General features: G+C 44.9%; 3 protein-coding genes across 4 annotated transcripts; 2 read left to right on the top strand and 1 right to left on the bottom strand.

Annotated features, from left to right (window-relative positions):
• Window positions 1–1695: 1695 nt before the first annotated feature.
• Window positions 1696–5907, top strand: NDUFA3 (NADH:ubiquinone oxidoreductase subunit A3). The gene is made up of 4 exons (XM_080977814.1): window positions 1696–1726; window positions 3049–3123; window positions 4805–4882; window positions 5688–5907. Exons 1-4 carry the CDS (start codon window positions 1711–1713, stop codon window positions 5777–5779), a joined length of 261 nt encoding a protein of 86 aa, XP_080833940.1. The 5' UTR covers window positions 1696–1710; the 3' UTR covers window positions 5780–5907.
• Window positions 5908–6437: 530 nt separating this feature from the next.
• Window positions 6438–11214, bottom strand: TFPT (TCF3 fusion partner). 2 transcript variants are annotated; one of them, XM_080977812.1, is made up of 6 exons: window positions 10820–11214; window positions 9502–9735; window positions 8548–8618; window positions 8193–8262; window positions 7843–8079; window positions 6438–7513 (listed from the first exon to the last, which is right to left on the bottom strand). In XM_080977812.1, the coding sequence occupies exons 2-6, from the start codon at window positions 9724–9726 to the stop codon at window positions 7379–7381; spliced, it is 738 nt and encodes a 245-aa protein (XP_080833938.1). In that variant the 5' UTR covers window positions 9727–9735; window positions 10820–11214; the 3' UTR covers window positions 6438–7378. The 2 variants fall into 2 exon arrangements, with proteins under 2 accessions (XP_080833938.1, XP_080833939.1); XM_080977813.1 differs by having other exon boundaries at window positions 10892–11214.
• Window positions 11215–11587: 373 nt separating this feature from the next.
• Window positions 11588–23901, top strand: PRPF31 (pre-mRNA processing factor 31). Its single transcript, XM_080977811.1, has 14 exons — window positions 11588–11735; window positions 13795–13979; window positions 14172–14232; window positions 14449–14532; window positions 14986–15083; window positions 16208–16314; window positions 17349–17518; window positions 18146–18303; window positions 18415–18504; window positions 18635–18762; window positions 19587–19659; window positions 20562–20690; window positions 21364–21462; window positions 22431–23901. The coding sequence occupies exons 2-14, from the start codon at window positions 13806–13808 to the stop codon at window positions 22557–22559; spliced, it is 1500 nt and encodes a 499-aa protein (XP_080833937.1). The 5' UTR covers window positions 11588–11735; window positions 13795–13805; the 3' UTR covers window positions 22560–23901.

The raw sequence follows: 23901 nt of genomic DNA, 5'->3' as shown, positions 1-23901 counted from the left end.
CCTATCCACCACTAGCATGTGGCCCTCAGAACAGAAGTTTGTTCTGAAGGGAATGTGACCTACAGGCTGAAAAAGATCCCTCACCCCTCTTTTGTTTGGCTCTAGAATATAATATTTTTATCCAACAGACTGGTCATTTCAAAGGGGAACTGAACGTGACAGTATGTCAAAAACTGGAGTTTTGCGGTCAAACAAGGTCGAAAGCTTCCTTATCTTAGACCCAGAAAGTCCCTGAGGTGACTCAAAAGGAAGCAGCTGCCAGTGTGTTAGTAGGGCTGACAGTGTCTTTGGCATTGACCAAGGAGGTGGAAATATCGCCATTTGGAAGGAAATTGGCCCCGAATGGTTAACTGCAGAGAAGTTCAGAGGCTAATTTTTTAAAAGGATGCCACACCCACAGCTCAACCTGCCCCCAGGGTTGTAAAGGGGATTATGCAGTGGTCAGGGAAATACACTTTGCACATGCTCTGGGACAGAATTTCCTGTTGCAACTTTTTTTCTTTTAAGTCATCAAATAATTCCTGATACATTAGCAATGATGTCATGCAACTTTACATTTTTCAGGACATTCAAAGTAAGTATAGTGGTACCTCGGGTTACATACGCTTCAGGTTACATCCGCTAAGCCAGAAATAGTACCTCGGGTTAAGAACTTTGCTTCAGGATGAGAACAGAAATCGTGTTCCAGCGGCGCGGCAGCAGCAAGAAGCCCTATTAGCTAAAGTGGTACCTCAGGTTAAGATCAGTTTCAGGTTAAGAACGGACCTCTGGAACGAATTAAGTACTTAATCCGAGGTACCACTGTATAGCACCTGACTCTGCTTCTTGTCTCTCCCCCCCCCCCCCGCCATCAATCAAATGCCCATTGGGTTGTATCTAAGCCAACACAAGAACAGGCCTATTGAAACCAATGAATGTGATTAACTTAAGTTTAACTTCAGCAGGTTTTTCTGCAGCTGACACGCCATACATTTAAAGCACATCTCCCACCCCCTGCAAAAGAATCTGGGGGCCTGTAGTTTACCCCTCACAAAGCTACATTTCCCAGCACCCCTAACATACCACGGTTCCCAGGATTTTTGGGATGTGTGTATGCATTTCTAGCCACCTGGATTCACAGCCAGCCACTAAAGGGCAAACGTGCACCAAGTGAAAAGAAATCCCCTATGCCTTCTTTTCCCTAGCAAAGCACCTTCAGGATGACGTGATTGGCCGTCTGGTGTTATTCATGTGCACGTGTGAACGCACTGCAGCAAAGAAACGCGGGGGAGGGTTTGAACTATTGTAAAATTGCACGCATGCACTGGGCAACTTACTAGGGTTCCTCCCCACCCCCCGTGTTTTCCATTCATATTACAACCCAAAGCAAACACCTGCATGAAAACGTCCGGAGATGTAAGAAATCCATTAACGATGTGACAAAAAGCCGGCGTGCATTATCCTGTATTGCAAACGTCCGGTCTTGTCGAAGAGAAACAGGTTATAACAGTTTGAAATAAACAAAGTAGCAATAATAATAATGATGATGATGATGATGAAGTATTTTAAAGTGTGCAAAATCACATTGGAAATGCAGGGCAATGAGAGAGAGAGAGAGAGAGAGAGAGAGAGAGAGAGAGAGAGAGAGAGAGAGAGAGAGAGAGAGAGAGAGAGACTCCATAAAACTACAGTTCCCACAATGCGTTGCGCCTCCGCCGCTTTCTTTTCAAGATGGCTGCGCTGAGCAGTAAGTGCCCCAACTGTGTCTCTTTTTCTCTTTCTCCCTACTTATTCGGCTGGTGGGTTCGTGTCTTTTGAGTGGCGCGGGGTTCGTGGAGGGGTTTCCCCCCTTTGCTAGAGGGAGCCAGAGTTATGGCAATGAGTGTTAAGTGGGGATCCGTTTTTGGCCGGGTTGTAAAGATAAACAAGGGCATTCAAATTGTTAAGAGGATGACCTTCTTAAGTGGGTCGGTGGAGAAGGAACGTGGCGGAGTCTTTAGGGCACGTGCAAACTGTGTGCGCGGGGGAGGGTTGCCAGGTGGTACACGAGTACTTTGTGTATTTTCAGTCTACCACGACCATAGTGTTGGAAGGGATCACAAGAGGCATCTAGCTCAACCCATTGCAGATACTGAAAATCCGCTACAGAAGCATTTCTGATAGGCAGCCACATTCCCTCTGCTTTTAAACCCCTAATGAAGGAAAAGCGACCTATAGGTGCCCACTCAGTCCTGAGCACAAGACACGTTACAAAACCTGTTCTCTCAGCTATCTTGTGAGCCAAGTGTGGTGGCAACCCCTTTCACACTTACCAGGGGTTAAGCCTCATTGAACTTGGTGGGACTTAACTTCTGAATAGATTTTCATAAGGTTCCACTGTGCATCCATTATTTTTACTTACTTAAAAAAAATATGTTTCAGCTTTCCCATTAATAATGTGTCTAAGCGGTGTGCAGTATTATAAATGATCAGCAAACATTGGAAGCAGGAGCAAGAATAGCTCCGGAGAAAGAAAAGTGTTCATCTGGCGTGTAGGCACCAAGCAAGTATCTTGTTGTTCGAAAGATGCAGTGCCTACATAGAAAAGGCTCCAATTCTGGTCACCACCTTAGAAAAGTTGGGGTACCTAGAACAGAGCCTCTATAATTAAAGTCTTAAGATGCCACTGTTGTTTCAATTTTTCAGATGGGAAAAGTGAGGCGCTGAATGACAGATCTGCTCACGGTCTCCCAGTTGAGGCCTAATTAGTGCCTCGTGCAACTCCTGGTTCCCAACCCTCTTAAATTATGAATAAAAGATGCCCCAAAATCTGTCCTTTGTAGATCTGCCTGCACAAGCCAACTCCCTACTTTGCCACTAGCAAGAAGACACTGTTTTTTAAAAGAAGATGCTGGTCCTGCCATGTTGGTAAGCTGCAGGGGCAGGCAAATATTAGATGTGAAAAATTCCTATCCTCCCAAATACTCTGATAGCCTTCTCCTGTTCTAACTTATTAGGCCTCCAAACATTGTCAGAGAAGCAAGAATTCAAAACAGTTCTAATAAGTGTGCATACTTCCTTATCCCACAGAAATTATCCCGTTTCTGAAAAATGCATGGGGAAAGGATCCAGTTGTCGTTCTCTCTTTCGGCATTGGTTTTATGGGTGAGTTTGCATTACTTTTCCCTGCAGCCCAGGAATCCACTTTCTTACTTAATGCATTTTTGCAGTTTGCTTGTGGGTGCTGTGTATGGGGTCCCAGAGCTTGTCGCATCCAGACACTGACCAGGGCCAGTCCTGCTTAGCTTTAGAAAGGGTGCTGCACTATGGGTCTTCAGACCACATCCTTGGTATGTTATTGACCTAGCCCCCAATTTCTGGTCTTACACAATTTGCAGCATACAACCCATACTGCAGTGGCATCACTGTCAAATTGTACTTTTTCAGAAACATACCGAATTTATTCCATGTGTGGACTAATGCGTAGCGATTGTTTTCAGGTATTGGAGATATCAAGCAGACTTTCAGAAAGGTGCAGCCAGATCAAAGAGAGTGCAGTGGGGATGTTTTTGGGACTGCATACTCTACCAGGAAACTGGAAGAAATCCTTTGTGTAGGCTAGGGACAGGGAACCTGTGGCCCTCCAATGACTCACAATTTCTAGCAGTAGGGTTATAAGTTTTTGGTGTAGCAAATGAGGGCCTTTGTGGATGATGTCATTAAGAGCTAAGGGCTAAAATTTGTTGCTTTGTGATTTTTAAATATTTTTTTCAAAAACACAACTAAAAATTCCTTCACATAGTAGCATTCCCACCATAGATGCTAACTTCTTCCCCTTTTCCCAGAGTCTCTCCAGCAGTCTGGAGAGATGTTGGGTTGATTTTTTTTAATTTAACTGGAACCCAGTGCCATCTATGTATTATTTTAAAAGTAAATGCTTGAACTTTTGTGGGCATAATTTTAAATGGAGCTTTGCCTCAGAGAGCATTTGTCCTCATGTATCTCTTGTCCTAAGTCAATTTCCCATACTCTTTTCAAGCCTAGTGTATTACCAGTCCATTCTGATAGGAGTGCCTTATAAATGCTAGATAGCATTCTTTTGGAGTTGGTGTTTGCCCATGACGATGTTAGTGGCCAAGTATTAATGCCTGATTTGAGTTGTTGTTGAGCAAAAGAGCACACTTGGTATAGTTGAAACCAATTAGGACAATTATCATCTAGTATTTGGCATAGCTTGTCTGTTAATGGTTTATTATTTTTATAATAAACCATTGACAGCAGGTCACATAATCTATAGATACCCTTTTCTCCCAGTTAGAGAATTGCTGGTGTTTATCTCTGTATTTAAAATCAGTATGCTCTATTATGGGTGTTCCCCTCCCCTGATATAGACAAAGGGTAGCCAGAAGATACGATTAGGATTTGTTGGTGGATATTTTGTGTAATTTGAAGTAGATTGGCGACTATTTCTTACTCCCAGTTGCTTAAAAATGATAACTTTGAGATAACCTCCTGCCCAAGTTATACTGTTGAAATGTAGAAAGCCAAGAAAGCAGGTAACCAGAGGTAACTCTTCTATGGAAGGGCTCGTTTCTGGAACTAGAAACAATTCCTGGACTCAGAATTCTTGACTTTGAAGCCTTTTGCACTGGACTCTGGTTGGCGGATCTCTTGAGTTTTAGAAAACAAAGCAGGTCCTCGAGGCTAAAGTCTTGCCCATCCCTATACTGACCTAGAGAGAGCAGTACTCTTGAGTTTATTTCTTTTGTTGTTAGTGGCTTGGTGTGCAATTTATGTTTTCAGTTTCTTTCTGACTCACATCTGTGTTTTTCCTTTCCGATTTCAGCTTTGGTGGCACCGTGGGTCAGTCCGTTAACAAAATACAGTTCCATGATGACCCAGGCTGTACCATATACATATCCAGGTATAACACCTATCCCTTTAAAGGCAGTTCCTTAGCAGAAGAGCAGCATGAAATATTTGACTCCATGTTTAGTGCAGCTGATGTTAGACAGGAATCTATGGCTAAGCCACTTCTTTGGAGCAAGACAACTGAAGATCTAATAGAAGTGATATGTGATGTTGTTGTTGGGATACTTGACAAATAAAAAACTAAAGCATACACACCCAAATAAAATAACTGACTGCCAGGTCTGGAAGGCAGGTACTGGAGAACTCCCAAAATAGCTCAATTGTCATATTCTTCACCTTTTAACAAAACAGTCAAATTTTCACTACAATTGGCCTCCTTGCAGGAGAATTGAAAGTTGGCCAACACATTCTTGAAAATTAATCCATGGTAACTAAGAGGCAGTGTACCGCTAAATACTACCACCCTACACTCTGATTTGTGGGCAGAGGGTCTGCACCTATAAATCAAGCTGATTGGCTGGCAAAACCAGAATGGGCATAGTTTTTCCATCACTGCGTCTCTATGCTAGGAGGAAATGGTTCTCCCCTAGCATTTCTCCCTGTAGCACAGCTTTTGTCAGGAAGAAAAATGTCAGTGATGGCCGCACACACTTTCCAAAAACGAGAATGGAGATGCATTGGCAAGGTGGCTCTCTGACAAGCCAGTGGTCTACTTTGTGTTGAGGCACCATTTTGTTATGTACAGGGTCTCTTAGTCAAATGCTTGTTGTGTCCTTCCCTAACAGAAGTATTTGACTGTATCCAAGCTGCATTTGGGAGATAGACACACTTGATTTCTGTTCTTTTCCTCTCTCCAGTTCCAGTTCGGGATGATGGCAATATGCCAGATATTCCCTCCCACCCTTGTGACAAGGAAGGACCAAGTCTTGAATGGCTAAAGAACTTCTGAGACAGGCCCTTGTGAAGAACAGGCCTAGAGAACCAACACTGAAGGGGCTACCCAGGCCTGCACTGCTCTCTGCTCTTTTGTGTACATGTGTAACATTTTCAGGATATAATAAACTTGCTAACTTAAAAGCAGGCTTCCTCAGCCTTTCTCTTTGTGACCCCCACTCCCCCAAAACAAAGCATTGCTAAAGGGGCTGGGACACTTAACCAAGCTAAGGTATCACAGCTTCCTCTTTCAAGGGACACTGGGTATTGCAGTTCACCTGAGAGTAATTCCTGGCACCTTTACAAAAACTGCCTGGCCCAGGAGTCTTTAAGGGAAGCAATGACAGTGTGCCCTGAGACCAATTCTTATGTTTGGCAGCTCCCTTGAAATGGATCAGTTGGGGAGGGAATGAGGAAGGGAAAGGGAAGGAAGTGTGCAGTATTCTGCAGCCCTCAAAGAAAAATGAAAATAAACTTAACGGGTGGGCAGAATTTAATCCAGGCACAACTGTTCTGCAGGAGATCTGGAAGAAGTGTCTACTCTTTATGGCTTCGGAAAAGAATGGGGGAGGGGAATTTAGTGCCTTGCTCTTTCTGACTGGCAGAGAAAATAAGCAAACACTTGACAAATTTGCTAATCTTGCATAATTTGCACATGTTGTAGGAGTCTACTGTTTTTAGTACAGAATTGGCTTTAATATATTGTGCCTCATGGTTAAGATGCTCATAAAAATCTTGGGCTTGGAAAGCAAAGCAGCAGAGTGCTCTCACAGCTGTAAGAAGACTCCTCATTCACTGAGAACATTTGTCACACAAAACAGCAGCTGCTTCTGTTTCCTTTCTTGAACAGTGCATGGAAGCCAGCTCCTGCACACCACTTTCAATCTGCGTTGTACATTTAAAGCAGTATTATGCCACTTTTGGGGGCAGTTGTGGGTTCCTCCAAAGACCCCAATTCCCCTGACAGAGCTACTATTCCCAGGGTGGTTTAGAAATCCCTCTTCTCCGGGAATTTTGGGAATTGTAGCTCTGGGAGGGGAATAGAGAGCTCCCAAAAACACTCAACAGCCTTACCAAACTACAGGCCCCAGGATTCTCTGGGGGAAGCCAAGACTGTTCAAAGTGGCATAAAAATGCTTATAAACATATGGTACCCATGCGGCCTCAGTCAGAGATCACTTAACTCCTTCAGAACTCACAAATTGTGCAGCCCAAGACATGTAAGACATACAAATTCTACATACATACCCATTCCCACCCCATGCTTAAGCTTTTGGACATTGGTAGCGTAATCTATTCATCTCCCTAATGCAGATGGACTTGAACACTATTAATACACTGGCTTTCAAGTTTTGTTAAGTTAGTGCAGTCCATTTTGTCTTCCAGCACCTGCCCCTCAGCCGCACAGTGTCAGTTCAGATCAAGTGCACTCCAGGTGGATGAGAGTTCCACAGTCCATCTCTTGCTGGCTCTTAAAATGTGCTTGTGCTCCTTTCAGTCCAAAATTCATCCCCAGATGACTGATCAGCAGACAGCGCAGTGGCCTCTTTAACCCAGGAGGGAGGCAACTGACGTTCAGATATACATATAGAGTCTCCTTCGTGAGTGGTCAGCCTCAGTCGAAATCAGAACAGGCCCCTGGGCTAGAGAACTTTGAATAATGGAGTAACTTATCCTGAGGACTAGACTGCTGCCAGGCAGGAGTGAGGACATCCTCTTGCTCACATTGGAAATCCTCTTCAGACTTTATCTGCAGCCACAAAAACCAAAACACAGTTTCAAGCCAAACAGAAGCACTCTGCGTGAGGGGGGAAGAAAGGGGATGCTTTCAAACTGTTATGTGTGATAAACCAGCAGGACTAGAAGCTTGTTTAAAAATAGAAGACAAAATCCTGAATTTGTATTACGGTAGCAGATTCTGTGTAGCCGACGGCTGGAGTATATATAACCCAGTAATATGCCTGTCTACCATTATATCTGGCCACATTTCCCGCCTAACCCCCAAAGGTAGTGTGTAGGTTAAGTTTGTATGGTCATCTATATATTCTCAAAGTTGAAAGCCTTTATGTTCTCCCGTACCTGCACAGGAAACTCTTCCATAGGAAGCAACGTTTGGGCTGCTCGGCGTAACCTCACTTCCTTTTCCTCTCGCATGTGGCGCCGCCGCTTCTTACTGGTGGGGCCCTCAGTAGGTGAGATGCTTTCAGCCTCTGGGGCAGGCAAAGGACCCGAGAGACACCTGGGAGTGTCTTTCTCGGGGGGCTCATTCTCTGTGTTGCCAGGAGCTGGAGCATCAGTGCTGTGGCTACCTTCATCCTAGTCAGAGAAAATGATTCAGCTATAACTCTTCCATCTTAACATTCCTTCCACCCATAAGAAGGTAACATGGACATGTCCTTATTTCCTTAGACCAGCTGTGTATTTCTTACCTCCAGGACAATATCAAGGTGGCCTTGCCTGTAATCATCACCATAAGAATCAAGAACCCTCATGAGGAACCTGAAGGGAAGTAAGAGTCTATTACAAAGATAATCTGCAGACAAGACATCCCCACTAATCCTCTTTAATAACTCTGTTCTTTTGCAAGGTGTTGTTGATGTAGATGATTCACTGTTATGAGATGTAGTAACAGCTGTCAGTTTGGATGGCTCTAAATGAGGGATCTGATGAATTCATGGAGAATTTGTCTGCTGAGCATGAAAATTTAATAGACCCTCCTTGTTCAGGGAAAGGTATTTAAATCTCCCCACCCCTCACACTCCCATGACATACTACCAGACATACCTTCTCTCCTGTTTAAGCCGCAGTGTTATTCTCTGGACCTGATGCAGCCGGTTTAACATCCTCTCATTCACCTGTATTTGTGGGTAATGTCACCAGAATACATCAGAATTTTGCCTCTCCCACACCCAGCCTTGTATTCCACTCACCCACCCAGTGGTCCCTTCTCCTTGGTCACTGTTTGGGTCTTCCTTTGGTCCAGTTTACCATCCCATGGCCAAGAATCTCTTACTTCTTGTCCACAGCTAGTATGGCATAGTGGGTAGAGTACAGACCCAAGTTTAAAACTCCACTCAGCCCCCAAAGATGCTGGGGGACATTGGGCTAGGGCTTGTCTCGTTTTACTTTGCTCAGAGGATTCTTGGGAATATATTTAATATCTTCATCTGATCACCATCTGAAGCCCTTCTTCGTGTGCCTCTTCCATGAGAATGGGCCTTTTCTGTGGTGGCTTCCTGTTTGTGGAGTGCTCTTCCCAGGGAGGCTCATCTGGCACTTTCATAACATATCTTTAGGTACCAGGTGATAATGTTTCTCTATAATCAGGCACTTGGCTGATTAACATTCTATGACCTTTCAAATGTGTTTGTAGGAGGGGGTTATTGGTTTGTTTTTCTTTTATTATGCATTTTGTGTTCTCATTTTGTGCTTTTATGTTGTGAATCACCCTGTGATCTTTGGATGATCTTTGTACCCAAGGTGTCACTGATTTCCAAATACTTTGGCAGAGCACATGTTTGGCAAGCAGAAAGTCCCAGGTCCAGTCCCTGGCTGGGAAAGAATGAGAGCTCCTGACAATGAGAGCAGACAGTCCTGGGCTACATAAATGAATAAAAAGGCAGCTCCATGAGCTCATACCTGAAGTCAAAGCAGAGCTCAACCCACTGTGGCAGCTGTTTGTTAATTTTTTCCAACTGGTGTATTAAAATGATTCCCCCTCTTCAGCCAATCATTTACCTGCTCTAACTCCTTGCAGCGCCGAGCAAGAGCCTGGCATTTGCGCCGTGTCATTTCCTGCTGCCTCAATGCCCCCTCTTCCTCCTCCTCTTCTGGTATTCCACCATCGGCAAACTCCACCTCTGTCTCCAGTTCACTCTCGAGGATATTGCCACCAAAAAGAGGAGGCAGTGCCAGCTCTGATCCAGGGGGCACAGAGAATTCTTCAAAGCCCACACCAGCCATGATTGCGTTCTGGAGATTTAAAGAGAAAGAAACTGACATACTAACCAATATTAACCATTCTCCTCCCCAATCTGAAGATCTAATGGTGGTACTCAAAAAGCTACATTCCCTTTACACCCCAATTTCCTATGTTATGTGAGACAGGAAACAGGTACATTTACAACAAGGATGGGGAACCTGTGATCCTCCAGAAGTTGCTGGATGACAATTCCCATCTTCCCTGGCCATTGGTCATTCTGGCTGCGTAAGATGGGAGTTCCAGTCCAGCAACATCTGAAGGGCCACAGGCTCCACACTGCTGATTAACAAGGAAAAGGGTATTAGTATCACAAGAGATGACCAAAGGGGCAGCCACTATTATGGGCTTGGGAGCATAATCCACCTGCAATTTTTTTTAAAAAAGCAAACGGTGAAATATATTTTCTTACAGCTCTCTGTGGATGCACAAATTTGTATTTAAATGTTCTATAATCTATATTCCTAAACAATCTCCAAAAATACTCAAATTTTCAGAAGTTTAAATTTTCCTTACATACTAAAGTTCCTTTAAAAAATCATTTCATCAACCCATAAAATATTGAGATTTCTAATTTCCAAGTAGGAGAAACAGCATGTCCTCTAAATGGGTAGACACTGTGCCATTTGCTGTTGCCACAATCCATTTTATGAGTAGGTGTCCCACCAAAAATAAAAATGTATTATTCACAATGTCCAATATACTGCCAGAAAGTAAATGTAAAAGGTAAGGGACCCTGGATGGTTAAGTCCAGGCAAAGGCGAATACCTGCCAGAAAACAGATACAACTGTTCCTGTTATTCAGAGAATACAAGATACTTTGGTCATACTATTTTCCGCGTTTATCCATCTCTATGGTTCAGAAAAGACTGCAATGCAGTACATGAACAGGCTTAAAAGAAGCTGAATAAAACTTGGTTCTAGCACCTCGACTTCAATTAAGGGAGCTCAGGCTCTGCTTCTGGCGAACCTCCAAGGAAAGAAGGCTCCAGAGCCAATAAGGAGGAGGATGGCAATTGGCGATTTTAATTTGCCCGAGTCCTTTTGCAATGGGATTTCCTAGCACATCAGACGTACCTTAACCCTTCCAGTCCTACAGGCGAAATGAGCAACCCTTCAATGAGGATAATGGGATGGACGGTCGCTTACCGGTGACGTAACCCCACAACAAAAGCGTTTGAGTTACCGAGACGTCTCGGCTACAGTGAACCAGGGTAGAAGAGAAGGTGTCGCGCGCTTATTACGTATTGCAGAAGAGCCCGCTGTGGAATGTCCTAGCGTTTCGTCGCGCCGTGTTAGCGTAAACAGTGGTCGCGTCCCTGTCGCCGTTTCCCCGGTAGGGGACTGGATCACTTGGCGCGGTGAAGTACGGTTGCGTCATCACGCGTTTGGATGCGTCGTGGCCTTAGAGATAGGAAAAATAGAGTAACTCACAGTCTAAACTTCCGGTAAAAATCGAAAGCTGCCGTTGGGGATTCTTTGCCTTTCTCTTAGCTCTATGACCAATAGGTAAGTCAGAGGAAAAATTACAAAAAACTGACGGAAGCGTCAGTTGACATAGTGACATAGTTCAGCATAGCGTATCAGAAACCTACGGTTGGGGTGCTGCCATAAATAGTACTGTATTTCAAAGGAAATTGACTCGAAACCCTAAAGACACTTCCGGCTCCCCATGTCATATGCGTGGGTCACCCAGTGCGAAGAGACGGCGCAATAGGCAATGCCATAGAGACATAAGTTAGAACGGCACCCCAACTCTGGCCTAGGTTGGTGCCACGCATATGGCGGCGCTTGGGCTGAAGCTGAACGCGAACTCTCTTCGTGACCTCTCCTTTTTCTCTTTCTCTATCCGTTTTAGTATCCTGCGGAGCGAAGGCGCTCGTTGATGACGACACCAAGGGCGCCCGGTGCATGACGTACTTTTTGTGAGACTGAAAGAGGGAACGTGAGGAGTTCGTTTGTGCGGCGGAGGAGTGGAAGAAAGAAAAAGAAGGTGAGGAGGGAATGAAGGGAAGGAGGGAGGAAGAGGTTAACCGGGGAGCAACCAAAAAAGGAGCCCTGGCCTTTGGTTTCCTAAGGGGTAAAGAGAAGTGTAAGGTTTGGGGGCGGGCAGCGAGAGAGAGACGCTTCAGTATTGCTGCAAACCTAACCCCGTTTACCTAGGAGTAAGCACCATGGAAGTCAACAGGACTTCCTCCTGCGCAAACGCGGTGAGGATTGCGCTGTAGATTGAGATTTCGCGGTGGTTGCAGTAAAGGTGGAGAAGGGTGGAGAGGTTTGTCTGTCTGTCTGTCTGTTTGCTGCATCACTTGTGCTGCCTTTCCCCTGAGAAGCTCAGGGTCCCGTGAGGGAGGTCAAGCTCAGTGATAACCACTATCCTCAAATCGTCCAGTAACTTGGTTGCTTAGCAGACATCTGAATCTTGGTCTCCCCAGTCACTACACTACAGTGGCTCTCAGATTACATGGGTTTGGCCTATCCTGGTGGTGGTAGCAATAATAATAATAATAAAAAAATAAGAAATAATACAGTAGAAATAACAAAAATATTACTCTCTTCCATACTCTTATCGGTTGGGAATACGTCATGGCTCTTCCTTCTAGTTGAATCTTTTGCTGTTTGGACAGTATCTTGTTTTTCATTTGTGTTCTGCATAGTCATGGAACACATATTTCTTCCATTGAGGACACTTCTGGCACTTTTTAATGCTATAGCTACACTGCCTCTTCTGTCTGTATCCTGTGTTTGAGAATGTATACTTTGTTAACAGATTATAAGCATTTCATTGTGTATCTAATGTATGTCACAATAAATTTATTAACCTTTTAGATGCTGCAGTAGGCTTCCAAGATTATGCTAATTCCTGCAAAGTAGGTTTACATTGGCAGATGAGAACTCTGAGATGGATCTTTTCTTAAAGCAACCACACAAGTTCACATTAGAGCTGAGACTTGAAACTAAGACTTCCTGGCGTGTGCTTCCATTGCCACAGGACTTGCTCTCTGTTTGATGGGGTACTAAATAAGGCTGCAGTCCTACTTACCTGGAATTAAGCCCCATTGAACCCAGTAGGACTCACGGTACTTCTGCATAGGCATGGTTAATTTTTCACTGTAAGAGTTTCTGAAACCAGAGAGAAGCCTGTCCTTGTAGTGGTGGAATATGGGCAAAGGCGATGTAGCCCTTAGAGTAAGAGAAATTAGAAACTTGGATGTTTGGTTGAGATACCTGGAGGGAAGAATTTTGGTGACTGACATGGTACCTCAGTATTTATGCTTATTGTGAAATGATGCTGAAATCCGATTCAGATTTTTTTTAAAAAATCTCTATAAGGCAAAAGATGGGTGAATTGGAAACTGAAGAGCTAACTCGAGGTCTCTTAAATTGAAAGGGGTTCCGATGGAGCACCTGTATTTGTGGAAAGGGAGAGATGTTTTTGGAAAGGGGACTAAGAAAAGGACACATTTCAACTGAGGGGCACAGTGGATCTGGATCTTGTGTTGATGGGTGTCTAGCAACTGTGTGTGGCTTTCTGGAGGTTGCTGCTACCTCATAAGTGTTGTACAGTGGTACCTCAGGTTAAGTACTTAATTCGTTCCAGAGGTCCATACTTAACCTGAAACTGTTCTTAACCTGAAGCACTACTTTAGCTAATGGGGCCTCCTGCTTCTGCCACACCACCGGAGCACGATTTCTGTTCTCATCCTGAAGCAAAGTTCTTAACCTGAAGCACTATTTCTGGCTTAACAGAGTCTATAACCTGAAGCGTATGTAACCCGAGGTACCACTGTATTAGATCAGTGTGGTGGCCTCCAGCAGTCTGTTGGACCTCACCTGCCTTCAGCCCCAGCCAGCTTCGCTAATGAGTGGGAATGATTGGAGTTACAGTTTACAACCTTTGGAGGGCACTGTGTTGGCTACCCTTGGGTTAGATAGTGGTTAGAATTTCTCCTGGTCTAGTACTGCGGGAAATAACAGATCAATAAGACTCTGGATATTTATGTCACTTATTATGGTTTTCTCCTGTGTTCCTCCCTTTTTCTCCTTTGCAGCCTGATCCATCATGTCTTTGGCGGATGAGCTTTTGGCTGACCTCGAAGAGGCAGCAGAAGAGGAGGATGGCAGCTTTGCAGATGAAGAGGACGAGCCTCCCATTGAGGATGTCCAGGAGGAAATGCAAGTGGATCTGGCAACTGATTCAGTCAAGAGTATTGCCAAGCTCTGGGACAGTAAGACGGTGAGAGAAAATGAGCTTGGCTGCCGGGCCAATATGTATAGAAGCGATGGTTTTCAAAATAGTGTTCAACCTGGGGTCCAATGGTTCTATAAACTGTCTTTTCCTTTTTGGGTGTAGTCTGGGGAAGTTAACCCTTTAAAGGTACCCTCTTCAAAAAGTAAGACTCAACTTTTTGTTTTTTCTCTTGTGCAGTTTGCTGAAATCCTGCTGAAGATTGAGGAATACATCAGCAAACAGCCCAAAGCATCTGAAGGTACTGAGAGTCTCTGGCTGAGATTTCCTTTGGAAAAGAGGTCACCCAGCAGATGTGTATGCACACATCACCCAATCTGATTCCTGCAGTATAGAGTCTGCTACAGGACTTCCTTGTCCTGCAGTACAGAGCTAATGTACCCATATGTCCATCTCCGTCACCTTATAGTGAGGTGCCCTGTATGGATTTTGACTTTGCATGTTCATTTCTTACTAGTTCTAGGTCCAGTAGAGGCTGCTCCCGAATACAGAGTCATTGTGGATGCCAATAACCTCACAGTGGAGATTGAGAACGAGCTAAGTAAGTGCAAACCTTAGCCACTCGTTTGGGGTGAGGGAGGTTGAGAAGGCTTTGAAAACAATACAGTAGCTGCTACCCTGTGTGGGTGGCAGATGATGAGTTAGGGAAGTAGTGAGATTGGGAAAGGCTGGCTTCATTGGAGCAAGGGGTGCGATCTAGTAAATAGAAGGGCACATACTGGCCAGACAAACCATCACAGGAGTTTCGGGATGCAAAGGACATTTGTGTGTTGGTGTCACAGTAGAACAGGGACTGTTTTGATAAGAGCACTTTCTTTCTTGGGCAGGAGAAAAAGTTCAGGCTGGCCAATCTCTGAATAGGCTATACGGCTCAGCATTAAAATGTCTCTGAGCTAGTATATTCTGGGAGGCCTACTTTTATTCTCACTAGTGTTATGGCGCTCTGCGTTTCTGTCTGTTTCGTAAAAGGTCGTCTTTGCCTTTCTCTTTTCAGATATTATTCACAAGTTCATTCGAGACAAGTACTCCAAGCGGTTTCCTGAACTAGAATCCCTTGTTCCAAATGCACTGGACTACATCCGGACTGTCAAGGTATTGTGTCTGTCTGTGTCTTGAACTTCACAAAGTCAGTTCTTTACATTTGCATCGATGACTAGCCCAACCCTCATATAACTTTTGGCACTTATTTAGTGGAGGTGCTCTATGTTCAAATGGCTATTAAGATTGTAACTCAGATAATACATACTGTAGTTTTCCGTGTATAAGACAACCTTTTTTAATTCAAAAATTAAGTTAAAAATTGGGGGTCTTATACATGGATTGTGCATAGGGGGGATGGGGGATCGATTGCTGCTGTGAGCTGGAGATTGTCTGCGGGTATTTTTCGTGTTATTGGTGGCTGTGGCAATGGCTGTTGTTGATTGGCTGCCACTGCGGCACTAGGGTGGGCTATTGGCAGCTTTTGCCAGCGCGGGGACAGACGATAGTGGCTTTTACGATGCATGCGAGTGGCAGCGTAGGTTATGTGGGCGAGCAATTTTCGACAATTCCCCCTAAAAAAAGCTCAACAACTCAGGGCAGTTTCTGCCCATTTTCTCAATTTTGCGTCCCCCAAAATAGGGGGTGTCTTATACACGAGGGCGTGTTATACACGGAAAAATGTGGTAAATAAACACACGGTAATACTGACTATTCACAAAACCATGGTGACTGAAAATCTCTTGAGTATTCTTCAGGTCCACAGTTAATTCATGGTTTTAATATGCCATAATCAATCTTGAACCTAAAAGGTGTGGTGGGTAGAGCTAGCAGATGAGCTGTGTTCAAATATTTATCCTGCTGGGAAGTTCACATGGCTGCTTTTGAGAAGTTGTTATTGCTCAGTCTTAAACTAGCTTCCAGGTTAGGAAAAATGAGGATTGTGTGTGTGGAGGGCTGGGGGAAGATCCCCAAATATTCCACCCTTGGAGGAAAAGAATATTCATGTGGTCCACAAATCGTTCCTAGAATTGCTGGCGCAAATTAGAACTGACCCACGAGCAGCTTTGGTCCTTCTCAGTAACGAACAAAACCTGGATCTGAGACCAGAATTCTCTAAATAAGTTTGGGATTTCAGTTAAACATGATTACAGTGCCTCCCACCTGTGCTTTTCAGGGATGTGCTTTCTGTCTTCTTCAATGGCTAACTTCTGTTTTAAAACATTTGAACCTTGCAGGAACTAGGAAACAGCTTGGACAAATGCAAGAACAATGAGAATCTTCAACAGATCCTCACCAACGCTACAATCATGGTGGTCAGTGTCACCGCATCCACTACTCAGGGGTAAGGCTCTGCACAGGAAAAAGAGGAGGTTTTTGGGAGGGTATGGGAGATTGGTGGGCATCTGGACTGGGAGAGGGATATAGACTGAATTTGCAAATGGTGCTGAAGGGTGTAAGGTGGACTGTACCATTCCAGGCTGCAGGTGGGGGAATTACTTTCCAAAATTTCCTGTAAGAAGAATACTCCTATGTTGAATGGAGAGTGTCTAGCTTAGCCCTTTCCCCCTTGATGTGCTAGTGCTTTTTCCTCCCTTTACAGATTTCTCTTGATATATAGGGGAACATTGAAAAATAATATCTCATCTCTGGCAGTATGGAGTACTACAGTCTACTGTACCACTTGTTCCACCGTCTATAGAGCAGGCCCAGAATCATGGCAGTTTTCCCTTTATGGGAGTTTAGCAAACAGAATAGATTTCGGATGAGAGAGTGTGGCTTTTAGGTCACTGCTTGGTTGTCAAGAGAGTGGCCTTCAGACAATTACGGTCTGTCTTCTCACATGAAGAGACAGGAGGCACCCGCCAGATCACATGATAAATGGTATGAGTTAACTTATTGATGACTCACGGCTTACATATGCTGGTGGAGAGAGAGTGTGGGGTTGCAGATCAAAATACGCAAGAGGGACCTGCAGCAAAACATTGCAGTTCGAATTGCTCCCATTCAGGTTTCCAGCCATCTGTTCCCCATCCTCAACTGTTAGCCAGCATTCCATGACCACTGAGCATGCTCTGTCTTTATAGGGCTGGTTTTGGGGCTCCCCTGCCTTTGGGCTTTCCAACAATTTTGCTGTATGACTACAAACTGGGGGGCTCTCAACATCTACAGATATCTCCCATTTTGTGTATGTGGATTGTGCCATTTTTGGCTACGTAAGGATCCATGTTCAGAGATAGAATATTAACATATAGGGTGGTCCTGAGAGCTTTGAAACAAATGCCACACTCTTGGCATGGAGTGATGGTGCAGATATAGTGAACCAGACCTGGTGACCTAGGTATCTCGGCCTCAAGCGTTGCCTCTCTCCTGCTGCAGGCAACAGTTAACTGAGGAAGAATTGGAGCGCATTGAGGAGGCCTGCGACATGGCCCTGGAGCTGAACCAGTCTAAACACCGCATCTACGAGTATGTGGAGTCCCGCATGTCCTTCATCGCCCCCAACTTGTCCATCATTGTGGGAGCCTCCACTGCTGCTAAAATAATGGGTGAGACTCTCAGTGGAGCTCTGTGGGCTTGGGTCCTTGCGTATCAGAATATGGAAACTTGGGATTGTATCAGAATTGGAGCAGATTCATTGAAATTGATGGATGTGACTAGCTTAAATCCTTTAATGTAAATGGGTCTATTCTAGTGTAATTTAGTTGGATGTATAAGTAAGTCTGTCATTGGCAGAGAGGGACACAAAGGTCCCTAGTCTCCAAAAGGAATGTAAAGCCTTCCCTCTGAAAGGGTCAAACACCCATCCCGATTGAATGCTATGGGGAAATTATTTAATTTTTACAATTCATCTTTCCAAATCCAAAGACTGCCGAAGTATTTCACAAAAGAACAGTGGAGCGTTCATGTAAAAAATTATAAGCTTGAAGCCATGAATTAAACGGTCCAAGAAATCTAGCAGCATCTGTCATGTTGTTCATGTATGATCAGTTCTGGCAGGTCTCTGTGGCCAGGAACAGTAAAGAGCTCTCCTTGCACACAAAGAGAAGAACTTTGTTCACAAATCCCAATAGGCCAGGGAGAAGCCATGGTTTGGCTGATCAAAAACCCCGAATCACCTTGGCCCTTGGTCCCACAACTAGCATTCATTCTATATTGCCCTCCCTTCTCTCAAGGCATTGCCGGTGGCCTCACAAACCTCTCCAAGATGCCAGCCTGCAACATCATGCTTCTGGGGGCCCAGAGGAAGACTCTGTCTGGATTTTCCAGCACTTCGGTGCTGCCTCACACTGGCTACATCTATCACAGCGACATTGTACAGTCGTTGCCTCCGGTAGGGGTGTGTGTGTGTGTGTGTGTGCCCCTCCTCCTTTTTCTGTTGAGTTGGTGCATGAGTTTCCTAACAGCAACCAGCCAACATGTGCCTTTGATTCCTTCCTTGCAGGACTTGCGAAGGAAGGCAGCTCGCTTGGTATCAGCAAAATGCACGCTGGCAGCGCGTGTGGACAGCTTTCACGAGAGCTCTGAAGGGAAGGTATGTGGTACAAGGCAAAAGCTCCGGGATCCCGGGGGAGTGGCTGGTGTGAGAGGCATAACGGAGGGTCCCAAGGGGGTGGCTGCTTTGTAAGCACTTTTTGCTCTTTTATCCTTCTGCTACCATTCAGGTTGGCTATGACCTCAAGGAGGAAATTGAAAGGAAATTTGACAAGTGGCAGGAGCCACCTCCTGTCAAGCAAGTGAAGCCACTGCCAGCACCCTTGGATGGACAAAGGAAGAAACGTGGAGGACGCAGGTGCGGGGGAGAGAATTGAAGAGATGTCTTGCGGCAGGGGCAGGGTGGGAGTCAGACCTGGCTGAGCTGGCTGTGGCAGCTAGGAGGGTGGTGTTAAGCGTGCTAGGAAATAAGTACAGTTGTACCTCGGAAGTCAAACAGAATCTGTTCTGGAAGTCCGTTCGATTTCCAAAACATTCAGAAACCAAAGTGTGGCTTCTGATTGGCTGCAGGAAACTCCTGCAGCCAGTCGGAAGCCGCGCCAGATGTTCGGCTTCCAAAAATTGTTCAAAAACCGGAACACTCACTTCTGGGTTTCAATTGTTTGGGAGCCAAGGTGTTTGAGATCCAAGGTATGACTGTATTAGGGAATCCCGGATCTACTTTTAATATATACACACCCGTTAAAATCAAACCAGAATAATGGCATTTTATCTTTTCCATCAAATATTCTTTTCTCATGGAAAAAATATTTTAATGTAACAATTCATTTTGCTTTTTCAAAACATTAGTTTTAAAACTTATTTTTCCTCATAATACAGTCACTGGTATGTTTCTTGAGCCCAGAATTGTGCCAGAATATTTGGGAGGTGTTGAGTATAAGAAAGTTTTGACTTCCACATTAATGGAGGTAGGAGAGGGTCAGGTCAGGTTGTATCAGAATTCCGTAAACTTGAGTGTCTCATTGAGATGAACCCAGGAATCCTGGCATTTCAGCCCTCCGTCTCCTGTCTGAATTTGTTTTTATGCCAAACACTGCTTTCATTCTTGGCAGCAGCACTCTGTCCTGGCATCATTCAGTTCTCAGCTGTCAATCTTAAAAGTGCTTTTCCTTGCTCCTTCAGATATCGCAAGATGAAGGAGCGTCTCGGTCTAACGGAAATCCGGAAGCAGGCAAACAGGATGAGCTTTGGAGAGGTAAGGAGTCCTGCATAGTCTCCTTGTGTAGGATTTCTCTGGGTCTTTGGGTGTTGGCTGTCTAATCCCTCAGGAGGGCAGGAGTAGAAACCAGGAGTTTCGGACTCAGTTCAGACTCTTTTCCCCAACTGTGCCTTTTTAACTGGTACAGTGGAATGGGGGAAGTAACATAAATCTTTTGCGGGGCAGGGATCTCCAGGTTGATTTACATTTTATGTAAAATAAGCACTTCCAAGTAATACAAAGCATTTAACTTGACAAGCCATATGTGCATTTTGCTGTGTACAGAAGCTGCACGTCTGCCCACATCTATATGCAGGAATATTTAAGTTTGGGTGGCGGTTATGTGTTATATGGCCCCTCTGCTTCGGATGTACTTGCATGTGACCCAACCCAGGCCATTTCAGGGAGGCTCACCTTGGCACACAATTACCTTTGTGGCCAGGGAGAGTCGCTCTCATGTAGTGATCAGAGTGCTGGACTCAGGCCAGGATTCAGATCCTCGCTCAGCCATAAAGTGCATCAGATGACCTTGTGCCAATCACCCTACAACAGGCTACTTGTGGGAATAAAGTGATGATGGAGGGAGGGAACCATTTATGTCAACTTTGCCACCTTGGAAGAAAGTTTGGATATAAATATAGGGACCAATTTGCCTCTTCCTAGATTGCAGGATTAGTGGTGGGGTTGTCTTTTGGATCTATAGGCTAAAAATAAAAAAGGAAATTTACTTTTTACTTTACTGAGCCACTTGGGCAAAAAATTTTTTTTAAAAAAATACAAAAGGGAAGGGGTTGCATTCTCATTGAAACTGTCAACTTGGTCATCGGTCCTGTACTATCTAATCCAAACTTGGCCTTTTCTTCTCTGTGCTATGCTTCTTCTCTCCACACCTTTGCTAGATTGAAGAAGATGCTTACCAGGAAGACCTTGGTTTCAGTCTGGGCCACCTGGGGAAGTCAGGCAGTGGCCGAGTCCGGCAGACGCAAGTCAACGAGGCCACGAAGGCCCGCATCTCAAAGACGCTGCAAGTAAGGAAATGGGGACTGGATGTGGAGTGTCGGGAGCTGTAAATCATCTTATGACTGGGTCCATCAAGGCTGTATTTCAAAGCCTCTGGACCTGGGCAGGGGCTGTTCATTCCTGAAGGCAGCATCACATTGTCCTCTTGAGGTTTCGGCAAACAGCTACACTGAGCAACCAGATCAGAGCTCTTACTGTAGTGTAATTATGCCGAGCATGTATGTCCTATTGTTACTCAGAGCGCTCAGAAAATACTCCCAGGCCAACAAGCTCCGTGTGGAGCAGCCCTTGAGAGCTTCAGCAGGCACAGAATTAGACTAATTCTATGGTCACATTGCTGGCCATTAGTCTCTGATAAGGGTAGGCAATTTCCCTGTTCCAAGTGGCTTTTTAACGTTGAGGTGAAGGGCACCACACTAGGTTTTCTCTGTGATTGGAGAAAGAATGTGCCAGGGCTACTGGAGCAGCTACCAAGCCAGGGAGGGCAGGATATGAGTGTTACATGCGTTTGACATGCTTTTTGGTACTAGGGAAGGTAACAAATGAAGGGCGTGCCTTTGGACAGCCAGCCATTTGGTTGTTCCCCTGCCCTGTGCTTTAGCATCATTTCCCTCTCTTTTCACTGCCTCCTCTATGAAAGGCCTAACACCCGTGCCTTTTTGCATTTGTCCTCCCAACCAGCGCACTCTCCAGAAGCAGAGCATGGTGTATGGAGGGAAGTCCACCATCCGGGACCGCTCCTCTGGCACTGCATCCAGCGTGGCCTTCACTCCGCTGCAGGTAAGCACCGCGCTTGGCTCTGCATTCCTTGAATTACCTGTAAGTGGCACTGATGGGGGCTGAGTGTACAAAGAGCTGGGTGTGCTGGGCTCTAGGAGTTTTGGAGAACTGAGTGTGTGCCTGGCAAGGATGCTGAGAAGTCCAATGGATGAAAGAAGAACCTTTGTGGGGAGTGCTGTTGTGCTCATGTCCTGCTTGGGACTTCCCAGAGGAGCATCGGGATGGCTACACTGGGAAAAGGATGTTGGGCTATGTTTCTTTCCTCTGATCCAGCAGGGTTTTTTGGTTCTTAAATACCTTTTTGTTTGCTGTAGCTTTTTTTTAAAATGAGGCTTATAGAATGCTATAATACATTTTTCTTGGCTGAAACCCTAATAACTCTCTGTCTCCCCACCCTCACTGTTCTGCTTGCAGCACTTGAGGAGGAAAGATTATAAGCTCATGTGTGCAATATCGGCTGTTGTTATTGTATTATTATAATAATAACAACAACATTAGGGGTTTTTTTCGCACTAAGGTGTCTCAGTAAAAACAGAAAGGGCCAGGACTTTAAAGCCAGATATAAAAACAGCAATACAGAAAAAATTAAATACAGTACTGTAAATTTATTTCAAGGAAGAAATCGTACCCACCGCATGGATGAGTGCAAAAATGGCCCTGGACATAGCTAACTACCCTCCCAGTGAAAAACTGAAGGCTGGGTAAATAACAATGTCTTTTGCCTTGCACTTAAAATACAACAATGGTGCTAGGCAGGTTTCTCTTGGGAAAGCGTTCCACCAACTAGGAGCACACCAAGCAATTTACTTCTGTCCAAGGCGTAGAAGCTGGAGATTTGGCGGGCGTGTGTTGTTGTAATTCAGCGCCTCTCCTACTTTCTAGAGGCAGCAAGATCTCTGGACTCTGCATTAAAAAAAAAAAATAGCCTCCCTCTCTCACATTCACCTCCCCCCTCCTCTTGTTTCCAGGGTCTGGAGATTGTGAACCCTCAGGCGGCTGAGAAGAAGGTAGCCGAAGCAAACCAGAAGTACTTCTCCAGCATGGCTGAATTCTTGAAGGTGAAGAGCGAGAAAAGTGGCATCATGTCCACCACATAGCCCTCTTGCCATGGACGCTGTCCCTCCCCTTTGACTAGCAGTTTGAACCATGAACCACATTCAAGAAGAGGAGCCTTTGCACAGAAAACAGGCCTTTGTTGAAGTTCCAAAACACGGCATGGCACTTCAGAACTCTCCATTCTCCCGGGCCCAAGTGGTACCTTGTGGTTCTCTCCCTACCCTGCTTTTCTTTCTCGAGAAACGTCATTGTCAGGGAGCCTAGTATTCTGGCAGGGGGGGCACGCAGTAGAGAGAATTGAGTTCTCTTCCCTGGTCTCATGCAGTATTCAGAAGCAGGCTACTGAAGGTGTGAGCTGTTTATAACGGCATGGAGTGGTTAGCTTAAAGGAGTAACTTGAATGAACTTACAACATCCCAACCATGGCTTTAGATCATCCTGGGTACGATCCTTTTCACCGTTAGCCCAAGTTTTAAATGAAACTGTGGTTGTAAAAATACCAGCATGGATACAAGTAATGCTTTGGGATAGTGCCAGAGCGCTTCTCCCTTGCTGTGTTGGTTTAGGAGTTACTAACCCTTCGTCCTGTTTCTGGAACTAAACAACAGATTTACTGGTTATAGTGCGTGTATGTCTCTCCCCATACAAGTGATTCAAGTTTGTCCTGTAAAAGGACTGTGCTGTGTGCATGCTGTCATTTGGCAGGAACTGAAATTTCAAAATGCTGTATGCTCACGTTCTACGGAAGGTTATATCTATGTATGGATTTGCTGGGGTGGTAGAATAAATAGCTTTGCAGTTACATGGAACTGTGAGTGCAGGACTGGCAACTTTGGGGGATCTGAAGGTAACTGGTTCCATTTCTTACTGTGTAAATGAGTGGCTCATTAAGGGAATCACACTTTTCTCATGGTGTCTGACTTTCAGATGTGTTTTAATGTGGTAGGAAAAAACAATAGTTATTAAAGAATAAGAGATTTTTTTCTCCCATGAGAGAGAAGTGACTGGTTGATTCCATAGGTGAGACAGCTGCAGGGACTGCAGGGAGGGAGGCAGGAGGGAGATGTAATTCACTGGAGGTTAAATTAGATCTAGCTCTATGTTTGCTACATGTAGGACACCCTTCCCTAACCTGATGCCCTCCAGACGTTTTAGACAGCTCCCATGAACCCTAGCCAGCACAGTCGAGGAAGACTTGATATATAGATGCCATGTTTTCTCTCTGCAGTCTAGAAAAAACTCTAAATTCATGCTGATTTCAGGATGCCTTGGGTGTGGGGAGAGATATAGGATTTATGGGGTGTCTGTTTTGATAGTGGGAGCATGAAACTTCTTTGTCTGTAACCTGTACATTTTTGGAAAAAATAGAATGGCACCTTTGGA

Source organism: Podarcis pityusensis (assembly GCF_964106645.2).
Source record: "Podarcis pityusensis genome assembly, chromosome: 13".
Classification (NCBI taxonomy): Eukaryota; Metazoa; Chordata; class Lepidosauria; order Squamata; family Lacertidae; genus Podarcis; species Podarcis pityusensis.
The sequence above is the reverse complement of the archived record's forward strand: the minus strand, read 5'-3'. Positions and strand labels throughout refer to the sequence as shown.